Source organism: Balaenoptera musculus, chromosome 2, assembly GCF_009873245.2.
Source record: "Balaenoptera musculus isolate JJ_BM4_2016_0621 chromosome 2, mBalMus1.pri.v3, whole genome shotgun sequence".
NCBI lineage: Eukaryota > Metazoa > Chordata > Mammalia > Artiodactyla > Balaenopteridae > Balaenoptera > Balaenoptera musculus.
In genome coordinates this window covers 127677785-127691841 of record NC_045786.1, presented here as the reverse complement: position 1 = coordinate 127691841, position 14057 = coordinate 127677785, and the positions used below count along the sequence as shown (strand labels likewise).

The following is a 14057-nucleotide window of genomic DNA, read 5'->3' as shown; positions in this document are numbered from 1 at the left end:
TGCCTCATTCCGTGCCCCAAACAGAGCCGATCACACACTGTCGGTTTCATGGCCTTCCCGGGTGCGGTTTTCCCCGGGGAAGGTAAACAACGCTCTTGACCCGAACTGGCAGGCATTTCGGCCCGGTGGCCCTGTCCTCCCAGGCAGTACAGCTCTCCCGGGAGGCGGCCTTCGGGAGGGGGACGGAATTTAGGAGTCAGCCCCCCGGCTTCATACAAAGGCGCGCTTCTCCGCAGCGTCTCTGGGTGGAGCGAAGAGGTCGAGGAAGCTGTGGCTGCGACAGTGCCTTTTGCTTCTCGGCCCGAGAGCCTGACCTCGAGGGCGAGGGGCGCCCGGCACCACAGGGCAGGGCACCATCCTCGCCTTGCCAGCCTGGCGGGGCACTTCGCGCCAGCCAGCAGCTGCACAAGCCGCCGCGAGGTCCCCCTTGGCGCTGAGGTCATCTCCTGCAGCGCTGCTGCCTTCGGACCGTGCGGGCCATTTGGTCCCGGAGGCGGGAGTCGCCGGCACCCCTGGGCAGCCTCGAGAGGAGGGTGAGAGTGCCCCCGCGAGCTCTCGGGGAGCGGAGGCGGAGGAGAAATGGTTCCGACCACCCCTGGCCGGGATGTTTCACCCCGCCAGCCCCGCCGGTCCGGTGACCACTGCCTTAGAAAACTTAAATGAGAACCAGATGTGGTGGCCGCTGTCGAACTTTCTCAGAGCCGGCGATTGGTCCCGGGGCCAGGGCCGCAGCCAATCAGCGCTCTGGGAGGGCCCGGAGTCCCGCCCCGCCCGGGACCCCGCCGGGATCCAGGTTGGAGGCCAGCGCGGCGGGTCTAGTGGGCTGGTTGGCGGAGCCGGGACGCGCTCTGCCGTGGGGCAGCCCAGGGCCGAGAGAGCATGCGGGGGGACCGGGCGGACGAGCGGCCCGCGCTGCCGCCGCCGCCGCCGCCGCTCCTGCTGCTGCTGCTGCTGCTGTCCCGGGCCGCGGCGCTGCACCCGGGCGAGCTCTTCCCCTACGGGCAGTCGCGAGGGGACCAGCTCCTGCAGGAAGGCGACGACGAAAGCTCGGCTGCCGTGAAGCTGGCGCTTCCCCTGCGCTTCTATGAAGCCCAATTCAGCGAACTCTACGTAAGTTTAGCTTCTTCCTGGTGCGGGATTCTGCAGATTTCGTGCAGCTTCTGAGCAGGCGTCAGTGTAGTGCGGCTCTCAGTGAACCCCTGCCTTCCGAAGGGAGGAAATAGTCCGCACAGTCGGCTGTCCCCGAGCGCCCTCGGGGTGGGACCTGGCTTTGCAGCGATGCTGTTGCCGGACCCTCTGCTTTTCCCTGCTTCAGGGGGGCGGGGGGGAGGGGAGGAGGTGTTCAGAATTGTTCGCAGCCGCATAAGCGTCCCAGGCAGAAAAGAAGGTGGGATTGCCAAGCCGGCCAGTGGGGTTTCCAGTTAGGACAGCGAGGAGGCTGTGCACGTCTGCAGAGCTGGGTGTTCCCTCCTCGGACCCGTAGCTTTTTTCCAGGGTTGTGCGGGAAGTGTGAAGATAACGTGAACGAGTTTTAGGGCTCCTGGACCTATTGCACCGCGCTTGTGGGCTAGGGGTGACGGATGGGACGCCGGCTGAAGTTGCGCTGGTCGCCCTGAACCAGGAATCGGTCTCCCAGCCGATGGGGAAGGGGGAGCTTCATGCCCTGGGCGGTTCCCTTCCCTCTTTACGGAGCCAGGGTGGGCGCTCGCGTCCGGACCTGTGGTGGCCCTCCTTGGGCTTCCTGCAACGTACGCGACCGACACACTTTTGTCCCCCTCGTCCCCCAGGTGGTCACCAACGGCATCATCTCCACCCAGGACTTCCCCAGGGAGACCCAGTATGTGGACGATGATTTCCCCACAGACTTCCCGGCCATCGCCCCTTTCCTGGCCGACATCGACACGAGTCACGGCAGGGGCCGGGTCCTTTACCGCGAGGACACCTCCCCGGCGGTGCTGGGCCTGGCCGCCCGCTACGTGCGCGCAGGCTTCCCGCGCTCCGGCGCGCACTTCGCCCCCACCCACGCCTTCCTGGCTACCTGGGAGCAGGTGGGCGCCTACGAGGAGGCCACGCGCTGGGCCCCGCCCTCGGGAGAGGTAAGCGACCAGGGATGCTTGCTTGGCCTCTGTGCCAACCGAGGGATGGGCTTGAATTCTGGGCTGGAACCCAGGGACTGGCTTGAAATTTTTCCTGAGTCTGCTCTCCCGCTAAATCTGATGTATAGTTTGGTGGCACCAGGGCTGAAGTGGCTCGGAAGGGAAGAAGGCTGTTTTCTCCAAGCTTTCTCTGAGGGTCTGAGAGGTCATTCTTGCAAGGGGAGAACTGCTTAAGGGATGTGAGTGCCCCAGTGCAGATGCAGAAGGGGTTTATGGTTTGATTGTTTTTAGAATCACCTCATATATACAAGAATTATTTCTAATTACATGTTCATTGAAGGAAACACATCAGAAAATGCTGGCAATTTTAAAAAGAACAACCACTCATTTTCCTACCACTCAAAGATAACCACTGTTAAAACAGTTTCGTGTGCATCTGCCAGAGCTTTTTCCTATCCATATCTGTATCTATCACTGTCTATTAATGATGAGTTCACATTGCACATACGGTTTTGTAACTTTTTTTTCACTAATTAGTAAACTCTGAATATGTTTAGCTGTCAATAAATATACTTCTACAACATCATTGTTAATGTTTGCATATATTCCATCCAGTGGATTTCTCATTGTGCCCACTGGTCAGCAAGGTTATTTCCAATTTTTCATCATTATATATTTGTGAAGCACTTTTTCTTTTTTAAGATAAATCTTTGTACCATGTCACTAGTTGACATTCCAGGAAGCGGAATTGGTGGGCCAGAGTGATGCATTTTTTATAAGGTTTTAATAGCCTTTGCCAAATTGCCCTCCAGGTACCGGTTCACATGCTCCGTACTTTACAGGAGACTGCCCTTGATTCCTTGAATAGTCTCTACCTGAGAAAGTGAAACAACGTAAGCTCCCGGTCATTAGGCTTGGCAGCAACATTTGAGGTACTCCAAATGGACATCAGGTGGCGCCAGGGTGGCTTGGCAAAAGGTGAGCTGCCTCACTCCTGGGGTAGGTAAGGGCTTCCTCCTATGAAATTAGACCTGGATCTAAAATGTCAACTCTGAAGGCTGAAACTCTTTGAGTTTATCTCTATTTTAACTCATCAAAGTGATTCTTAGCTATAGAAAGATGACACATATCCTCCGTAGGTTCAGAGAGATTAACTAGCTTGCCCACTCTCAATGAGTGATTCAAGATGGTGGCCATTCTTATTCTGTGCTCCCTGAGTAAGAGGAATATTTCCTAAAGGCTTTACTAAGCAAAGAAGATCTAGAAATACAAATCATTTGAATTGATTTTTGCCGTTCATTTTTTTGGGGGTCAGGCAACATCTAGTTTTGTTTACTGAATGATTTTTTAATGCATAGGTTTGACATTTCAGTTATTCAATTCAACAGAGTACATTCAATTCAAACAAATACACTGAGCACCTTCTTTTTTAAAAAAAAAATTTTATTTTATATTGGAGTATAGCTGATTAACAATGTTGTGATAGTTTCAGGTGCACAGCAAAGCAACTCAGCCGTACATATACATGTGTCCATTCTCCCCCCAAACTCCCCTCCCATCCAGGCTGCCACATAACATTGAGCAGAGTTCCCTGTGCTGTACAGTAGGTCCTTGTTGGTTATCCATTTTAAATATAGCAGTGTGTACATGTCAGACTCAAACTCCCTAACTATCCCTTCCCCCCTGGTAACGATAAGTTTGTTCTCTAAGTCATTTATACAATGGAATATTACTCAGCCATTAAAAAGAATGAAATAATGCCATTTGCGGCAACATGGATTGTCATACTGAGTGAAGTAAGTCAGAAAGAGAAAGAGAAATATCGTATGCTATCGCTTATATGTGGAATCTAAAAAAAAGAATGATACAAATGAACTTATTTACAAAACAGGGACAGACTCATAGACTTTGAGCACCTTCTTTGTTCAGGGCATTGGTCTAGGTGGAGGGTTGGAGAAAGATGAATAAGGTATGTTGCATTCATTAATTCACTTTTGTCCATAAGTTTAAAAAACATTTAAAGTTTAATATATCTATAATACAAAGTTTAGAAAATAACGTTTATAATTATACTAACCAGAGGTCACCACTGCTAGTATTTTATTGTGTTTTCTTCCAGTCTTCTTTTCTAAACATATATCTTATATGTGACATATTCATATATGTATGTGTATGTAAGTAATTTATATTTAAACATAGTTGAGATTTATTCATCCAACAAACTTTTTTGCACTTACTGTATGTCAGGACATGTAGAGACTGTGAAAGGACACATTCTTTACTCCTAAGGATGTCATAGTTTAATAGGGATATTGATTATTATTCAGTATGATAAGTGAAGTAGCATCTTGACTTAAAGAGATTAACTCTACCCCTCCCTTGTTAGGGGAACTGATCTGGGAAAGTTTTGGTGAGCAATTGTCTTTGCATCTGAGTTGAGTAGAGTAGAACATTCCCAATAGAAGAGGTAGCATATGACATATCACCCATGGACTATATTGTATAATGTGTTTGGGGCATTCCATGTGGTATCTTATTACTGAAGAGGAAGGGTGGTGGGACATGAGGCTGGGAAGGCCATGGAGCGGGGGCAGATCATGCTATGCTCGGAGTTTGGACTTGGTTCTTTGGCATTGGGCAGCTTTTGAAGGATTTTAAACAGAAGTTTTTTGTTGTTATTTTATTTTTTAAAGAGAGCTCTTTTTGACTGTATTGAGAAGGTAAGAGTTCAATGGAAAGACTGACTACTTAGACAATTATTATATATGTTGTTTATTCAGGATATCTTGTTAATTCTTATAACAACATTTTATCATGCTGTCTTCCCACAACAATGCTGCATGTTTAAGATAAGTACAGCAAGACTTATTGTTTGCCATACCTAGTAAGTTAAGGCAGTTGTCTAGAATTCTGTACATAGTGAGGCAAAGGCAGGTTTAGAATACAGATTTCTTTTTTTTTTTATTTTACTTTATTTATGGCTGTGTTGGGTCCTCATTTCTGCGCGTGGGCTTTCTCTAGTTGTGGCAAGTGGGGGCCACTCTTCATCGCGGTGCGCGGGCCTCTCACTATCGTGGCCTCTCTTGTTGCGGAGCACGGGCCCCAGACGCGCGGGCTCAGTAGTTGTGGCTCACAGGCCCAGTTGCTCTGTGGCATGTGGGATCTTCCCAGACCAGGGCTCGAACCCGTGTCCCCTGCATTGGCAGGCAGACTCTCAACCACTGCACCACCAGGGAAGCCCCTAGATTTCTTGATTCTTAGGTTTTTGTTGTTGTTGCTTTTACCCAGACTTTTCATGCAGGACCCATTTCCTTGGCACAAGTGATGTAGGTAGACACAACAATAGTTGTACCTTTTCCAAAGACTTCCAATAAATGAGGTTTTTTTTTTATTGTCTTGATGTGATCTTTGTACCAGAAGAGTCCTTGGAACCATATTTCACTCAAAGGAAGAATGAATTTGGAATGAAATTTTCCAAGGACACTACCAACACCTTATTACTTCCAAATTAGTATTCCAATGCTCTTAAGTGAATTCAGCTGCATCTATCTTATTTTTTCAACAGAGAAAGACAACGTTGAGCTGAGTGAGAGGAATCGGAGAGTTGAGCAGTTGCACAGGATCTCTGGGGTGATGAAGTCACACTAGAGCTTTAGGATTCCAATTTTATCAGGGCTTATTTGAAACTGAAAATTATAATACAGACAAGGTGACTTATTACTTTTCTCAGTTTCATCTGCAGCATGGGAATAATGCTTCTGATGTGAAGATAATGACAATAAAAAACATTTTGAAAGAAGTGGTTTATGAAAGGTTATCCAGTGACTTTGGAAGCAATACTCCAGCCTCAGTCTTAATTTCCTAATCTGTAAAATGAAGTAGCAACGCCTACCTTACGGGACTGTTGTGAGAATTCACTAAGGTGACATTTTAAAGTAGCCATTATGGTCCCTTAGACACAGCAAGTGCATATGCTCAGCCAATCTGTGTTCCCCTACATTGAGTTGATGGGACCAGATTCTGGTTCTTTTATTTCTCTATTTCTCTGTCTTGTAAGGATGCTGTGATGTAAGTCCTCTACTTAAGGACTCTTTAAATACAAGCTTTTCTAAATTCCAACTTCTGTCTAGGCCTTTTTATGGTGGGGGCAGAGTGGGAGAAGATTTGTAGAATCCATCTCTTTTCTAATTAAAATCAATCTTCAGACGTTGCCATATGCTGAGTTGGCATAATTTGTTTCATTTAGAAAGGAGATACTCTGTTTGGAGAGAGGATGTTTCTTTAATTACCCACATTGAAGTTTCTTCTGAATACTTTGAAGAGCTCTGTGACATGAGTTCTCGTTTTAATAGTTCTTTGCAGATAGATTTTGGCAAGCAATAATCTACTTTGCTTGAAGGACTGTGTGAATTCTACATGGCCTTCTTAAACCTTGGCATACTAACTTCATGTTGCAGAGTTACTGGAAACTTGAAGATATCAGAGGAATGGCATCTTTACCATTTAAAACTATTTCAGATGTTGCCCTTTCTCGACATGGATGTTCGTGGTGGGTGTGACAGGATGCGGTACCTGATACTGCAAGAATATCAAGGTGTTACTGCATCTAAAAACATATCACCAAATGGTGTTTATCAACTCACTCAATCTGAGACTCCTTGAACTGTCATAGGTACTTCACAGAGCAAAGTCACGGTATTGACCTTCAAAGAACTTATGGGCAGGAGACATACTGCCCATATGTTTACTTTAGCTGTGTTTTTTTTCCGGAGGTGGGGTAGGTGAGACTGTTGTTTTGTTGTTGGTTGAAGGATGAAGGGGGATAGGGAACTGGGCTACATAGATCTGTGTGGTACAGGGAATGCATTGTTGACCTGTATTAAGTTGGGCTGAAAGAATGGATATTGAGAATGGGGCAGCAGGACAGATTGTTCTGGCCTAGGGTGTGTCCTGGGGGAAGGCCAAGAGAGCTGAGGCTGGAGAAATGGATGAAGGCAGGTGTGGTGCAGTAACATAAGATAAGCAGAAGACTTCCCAATGGAGGCTTCACCATGGGGAGGGAGGCATGCTGACTTGTTTCAAGGAATGATAGTCATTGACAGAGAGGGTTGGATCCAGGGAGAAAATGAGAGGTAAAAGCAGGACACTGTTGTAGCTTTCTGAGCTCTGAAGCTGAGGTCCAGAAGAGGGGAGGTCTACAGTCTACCTGAAAGAGTTTAGCCTCTGTCTGAGATATAGCTATGCAGACATAGAGAACAGAGACATATATGGAAATTGGTTAAAGAAATGCTGAAGTTTTGCTAAAGACTAAGTGTCAGGAAGGTTATAATATTAGTGATGTGATAGTACTGAGCATTTATTTTTGAATTTTTTGGCAGGATCTGTAGGATTTAGGGAAGAAAGAAATGAACACGGGAAAATCATGCATATGACAGTGACCTATAGGTAACGGGAGATGGAGAAATATACTAAGGAATGGAGATTACTGTTCACACCAAACACTGGAGGCCAGAAGTCAATGACGCTATGACTGTAGACAGCATGTGACCCTAGAGAAAACAGGGAAGAGAACTTTGTGACGTGTGTCGGAGACCCCCTACTTCTTAATTTTCATTGTAGTTTTTGTAAACCACTCTAGGCAAACCCCTTTGGGACATGGATGTCACCGTTGTGATTTTTTTGGCCAGATGGCTGAAATTAATTAAATCAGTTGCAAAAATCAGGAGCTCATTGAGGGGCATGTTTCCTATTTATCAGCCTGGCTCTGCCAAGCATCAAGTCAACACTGATTAGCAATGTCCCACACCTGGGAGGGAGAGCCCAGCGCTGCCTGATTTCTGCCCAGGGCTCTGGCTTTTCTCTCTTTCTGATAACAGGATGGCAGACCTTGAAGCTCCGAAGCACTGGCCCTGCTCCTCTTCCTCCCTGGGATCCTGAGGGAGTTGGGAACTGGTGACCCTTTTGTGGGGTTTGGCAGCCCATCTGAGGCTTTCCCTTCAGGGACAGAGCATGTGGGGTTCTTGCGAAGACTTTTCTCCAGGAATGTGAAGACCTTTCCGGTCTGGAAGCCTGTCAAGGAGTGCTCCTGGGGGAGGAGCCCTGCAGGACATCATGAAGAGGGCTCTTTAGCGATTAGATGTAGAATTTTGTGGAACGGAGAGAACTTTAAAAGTGATCATTTGGTATGCGGGTGGTTTTTAAACAGCCAAACTTTTTTGGCCGGTCTCTGGGATCCTATATTCTATTTAAAATTCTTCTATTTGCCTATTTCGGTGGAGACAAGTAGATTAAATAAATGCTTGCCACCTGTAGTAAGTGCTTGTCTCAGGATGGCATATAAAAGACATTGAATAAATTTTCATTGAAATGAACTTGTTGACTGGCTGAAAGAATGAGTAAAATAAAGTGCTAAATACCCAGACCCCACAGTAAAAAGCCAGACTCTCCCCTTCACAGCTCTGTTTACTTTTTCCCTCCCCTCCCATCCCCTTCAATTCCTTCACAATCTATGGGACCTCCTTATCTTATAGAATTTCTCTAGACTTAGAACCAGGATTCCTCCTATCTGACGTTTATTGTGGGCAATCAATGCCAGGAACTTTGAAAGCTTTGCTTTTTAAAACAGAATCTGTCTCCTTCCTTAATTACTTTTCTTTCTCTAGTTGAACTTTATTTGGACTAAAGTAAAACTGAAGTTATTGAATCTCCATTAATCGATGATGTACTGAATGGCATATACTCTGTATAGACATGATACAGGACAGCCTTTGTTTACATTTGGCAGAAGTTATGGCTTCCGAGCTTTGAGAAATTCTAGAAAACATCCCTTGCCTTTTGTTTTTGGAAAAGTCAGGCTTTCCGGATGAAGCAATCAACAACGACAACAGTAACAAATATATGAGCACTGCCCCCTGCCCCCCATCATTAAGTTTCTGAACTTAAAGAAAGAAAGAAAAGCAAAAACCCAAGCCAAGCAAGGTGACCTTTTCTGTGTTGGAGATCTAAAAGAAAGTTTGGATAGTATTTTGGTTTTTTTCTGGAAAAGCATTTTAACACCTGAATTTCTTTGTCTTGTAAGCAAACCCTCAAAACTGTACTTTGAAGTTAAACATAAGAAAGAAGAATCAACACTAGGAAAGAGCTTGACCACCGTATGGGGAAGGACCCAGGACAGAACAAAATGCAGGCCCATGCCTCTTGTTTGCTGTTTCATTTAGTAAAATGTGATGTGCTTCTCTCTGCCTAATTTTGTCCGTCTAGCAAAATGGGGAAACCGTGCTACTTATCAGTAAATAATGTTTCTAGGAGCCACATTGTTTAGGAAGTGGTGGTATTTATAAATACCTCCCCTGCTGCCTGCTAAATTGTAAACGGAGTGGGATTTAGTGAGAGAGGTGTTCTCAGAGACCTTAATATAACATCTTTTTTAAGATACTCAAGCACCATTAACTGATCATTTGGGTGGGGGGAGGTAGCTGGATGTAGGTAAAGGCAAAAATGTGTCTTGTTGAAAATACGAGAGTAAGTTGAACTTTAAGGAGTGATTCTACAAGGACCTGGGTGCTGAGTCTGTGGCTAACTCAGGCTCCTGGCCTCTCTTTCTGGTCTGCTTTGGCTTCTGCAGTGTTTATTAATGTTCACAGGCAGCCTCTGCAACGCCTCCCCACCCCAGCCCTTAAGGTGTTGGGTCCACGCCCTCCTCTCTGGCCTCCACTACCTCCTCCAGCAATTCTCCTAGAATCCCAGCCATGGCTGCTTCCCTGTCCTAAGCTCTGAGACTGTCCTGGGCAGCGGCTGCGTCCTTTGTTTCTTGGCCTCTTTGTGCCAAGCATACTGTCGAGTGCTTAGTAGGTACCTGGCTGTTTGAAGTAATGTACAAATGAATTAATGAACTGAGTTTACAAACATGTAAGCAGCTAACTGGGCAAAACGAGGTGAGTGCTAACTTGAAACACTGAGATGCTGCAGAGGGTCGGAGAACAGCAATAAATCTACAGGGAATCGCGAAACCCCTCAGAGGGGCGGCATTAGAAGGTCAGGAGTGTTTCCAGGCACAGGAAAACGTGAGCAAATGTGCGGAAGCATCAAAGTACATGGGACAAATGGACAATATTAAATAATCTGGTGGAGATGCAGGGGATCTGAGCCTGAGAAGAGAGTTTGCAGCTTATAAATCACCTGAGATGGCCGGCCAAGGAGTGGTTGGGACAGCCTGGTGGTGCAGGGTAGGGACCCTGGCCGGCCTGCCACCGCATACTAGTAGCCTGACCTTAGGCAGATCTCTTAGCCCCTATGTCTTTGTTTCCTCATCTGAGAAATGAGGGTAGGGTAACTCTGGTGCTGGTGTCAAAAGGTAGATGGGGGCTTCCCTGCTGGTGCAGTGGTTAAGAATCCGCCTACCAATGCAGGGGACATGGGTTTGAGCCCTGGTCCAGGAAGATCCCACATGCCACGGAGCAACTAAGCCCATGCGCCACAACTACTGAGCCCGCGTGCCACAACTACTGAAGCCCATGTGCCTAGAGCCCGTGCTCTGCATGCAACAAGAGAAGCCACCACAGTGAGAAGCCCGCACAGCACAACAAAGAGTAGTCCCCGCTCGCTGCAACTAGAGAAAGCCTGTGCGCAGCAACGAAGACCCAACACAGCCAAAAATAAATAAATAAAATAAATTTATAAAAAAAAAAAAGGTAGATGGAAGAGAATAGAGAGTAAGGCTTTGGGAACAGTAAGGAGGCCTTTTGATCAGCCAGTGCCTCATACCACCCCTGCCCATAATGGGCATTCAATAAATAAGTGAATGAGTGAATGAATGAATGAATGAATGATCCAGATGAGTGCCCAGGGCAGAAAACTAGGGCAGTGGCTGTGGGAATGTACAAGTTAATTTTGCTACTTGCTCTCAGCTCTGAAAGAAGTTTGGATGAAAGAAGTTTGAAACCTTAAAAAATAGCTTTATTTTTTTTAACCAGCGTTTTTTTTGTACCTATGCATATTTCAACTATTAATCTAAATTGACGAAAGATGATTATAACAATAATATAGCTTATGTAATTATGTTTATAACTTGGAGAGGAAATTTAAAAGAATATTATGTGTAAAAACAATTTAGAGAAATCCTGAGAAGGGGGACAACCCTTTGCATTTTATAATGCTTTGCTTGCATTTTGGGGGGGGGGTTTGATTTTTGTTTGTTTTATTAAGAATATTTTCTATTTTTTTTTCACAGCTGAATACTTTCCAAGCAGTTTTGGCATCTGATAAGTCTGACACCTACGCCCTCTTTCTTTATCCTGCCAATGGCCTTCAATTCTTTGGAACCCGCCCCAAAGAATCTTACAATGTCCAGCTCGAGCTTCCAGCCCGGGTGGGCTTCTGCAGAGGGGAGGTCGATGACCCGAAGAGAGAGGGACCATATTTCAGCTTGACTAGCACTGAACAGTCTGTGAAAAATCTCTACCAGTAAGTAACATAGGGCTTACGCCCTTTCCTGTTGGAATGTAAAGACCCTTAGGAGCTACCTAAACTTGAGTGGCCCTACCCATTAAATATCATCTCCGTGGTTTCTAAGCAAGGGGTCAGATCAAAACCAGGAACTAGGCTAGACCCTGGGAGGAGCACGTTGACCAAAATATAAACAGTCCTTTATTTTTCCTGCCCTATTGGCTATAGATACCGGAAACAGAACTCTGTGTGTGTGTGTGTGTGTGTGTGTGTGTGTGTGTGTGAGCACAGCCACTGAGGCTTGCTATGGAAAACATTGCCCTTGGAACCACATAAAAATACCCAGTAATACAACTGCCCAGGTTGAGGTTTTTCCAGGTTAATCGTTTCACAGCTGGAGACGTTGTGAGTTAGTCTTTTGGACGGAGAGGTGTTAAGAGTAGTGTAATTTGGGAAAAAAAAAAGGAAAACCAAACAAACAGATTGGTAGATTTTTGGAAGTCTCAGGATTTCTCAGTGGCTTCATTATCTGAAATCGTCCGGAGGGTTTTCCATGCAATGCCTGGGACCAGGCACATTCCTTAGTCCCATCACATAAGATCACTCTGCTCGTGCACATCGTGCCCAGTATCTGGGTTAGCACCTGTTGATATTTAATAATTTCCAGGCTCTAAAAAACTACCTCTGCGTTTATCCCTTCCCTGAATACTGGTCTAGAAGCCAGACGGAATATATTGGTTACCTGGCCTCCCTTGGCGCCTCTAAAGTTTCGTTACATGATTCCTGGGTATTGGAACATCTTACACTTTTGCATGCCATCTGCTTTACTCAGAGACCAGAGAGCGGGCCCTACAACCAAATAGGGTTACTCAGAACTGACATTTATTGAGAGTTTACTGTATGCCAACATTGTGCTAAACACTTTCTAGAAGTTCTCTTAATTAAAACTCAACAAGAATCTCTGGGGGTAAGTTCTTCTCTTTTCTCAATGTGACACATGAGCTTAGGGAAGTTAAGTTGCCTATAATCTCAAAGTTATGAAGTGGCAAAGCCAATATTCAACCACAAGTCTGGAGCTCTGAACTACTTATTTTATGCTGAATCCTGGACTGCTTTCCCCTTCTCATGACTCATGTCGGACATCTTTTGAGCTCCACCAAGGTTGCCTTTTAGTCTTGACTCTGGAGAAAACTTAGCTCCTTGTTTTCTGTCCCCTGGTTCCACCCTCCTCTTCTACTCTGGAGCCCATAGGTTCTCTGCCTCTCAGACATTATCGAGAGCTCACCATGCGCCAAGGGCTGGAAAGAGAAAGATGTCTAAGGCCCAGGCCCTGCACGCAAGCAACCTGCACTCTCCTAGAGCAAACGGACAAACTACAGTTCCAGAGCATGGGAGTAAGTGCTAACACCTCCTCAGGGTACAGGAGGCAGTGAGGGCCGAAAAGCCGGAGGGAAAAAGCAGGCGTGTTCCCCCCACCATAGCCGTAATTGCATCTAAGAACTCACACAGACACATGCACGCACACACGTACACATATACACCACTTCCACTTACCTCCCTCCACGCCTACCTCATCTTTATCTTTCATGCTTCATAGAAACCTCTGAGTTGCTTGATTGAAAGTGGAAGATATGGGGCCAAAATGACCGGCAGAGGAATTTTTCTTTAGTAGAATCTGTACTTAGTATAAAAACTAAAATAAAGTACAAACAATGCCGAGAAATGTGAAATAGAAGTAAAAATTACCCATTCTCACTACTTCAAGTGATAACCATTATTAACAGTCATTCCAGAATTTTAAGTTTATGCAAAACCTTTTTCAAAACCAAAATGGTTCTTTTGTTATATATATGGCATCTTCCCATTTATCACTGTCTATAGGTGTCTTTCAGTAAGATATCTGTTATATTATTATTTGAACGCTATAAAACATGGCATCATATATAGCCTGTATTATTAAGACAATAACTTATTGATGAACATTTAACTTATTTCTGGTTTTTCCTTTTATAATTATTGTTTCAGTAAACAAAATAATACACATTGCTCAGATGCTCGTCTTAAAGATAAATTCTTGAAAGTAGAATTGCTGAGAAAGGATATATATGCAGTATAACATTTTAATGAATGCTAACCAACTGCCCTTCAGAAACCCTGCACCAACTTACGTTCTCACCAGTAAGGAGGGCTGTGATCAACAGTGTCTGTTTCCTACAAGCTTCTAATCTTTCTAGTATTTGTGAATCTGATAGGTGTAAAATGTTCATATTTTCACTCTAATTTCTTTGATTACTAGTAAAACTGAACACCTTTTCATATGGTTAATAGCCATTTCTTTGCTATTTTCTATTGAGGTATTTACAAAGACCTTTAACAAATAAGAAAAAACCTAGTAAAGATATTTCCTCTCAAATGCTGTGAATATTTTTATCCAGTTGTTCATCTTTAAAGTTAGTTATGATCTAGAAGGTGTAAGTTTAGGGTTGTCAAAGTTATTGGCCTTTTCCTTTATGATTT

General features: G+C 45.1%; 1 protein-coding gene across 1 annotated transcript in view; it reads left to right on the top strand.

Moving 5' to 3' along the window:
• The first annotated feature begins 794 nt into the window (after nt 1-794).
• The window catches only part of NID2 (nidogen 2), a 79113-nt gene continuing 65850 nt past the window's right edge, over nt 795-14057 (top strand). The window contains exons 1-3 of the mRNA XM_036842643.1: nt 795-1110; nt 1788-2096; nt 11326-11558. Of these exons, the coding sequence (XP_036698538.1) occupies nt 880-1110; nt 1788-2096; nt 11326-11558 (773 nt within the window). The 5' untranslated portion in view covers nt 795-879. The remainder of the gene's footprint in view (nt 1111-1787; nt 2097-11325; nt 11559-14057) is intronic.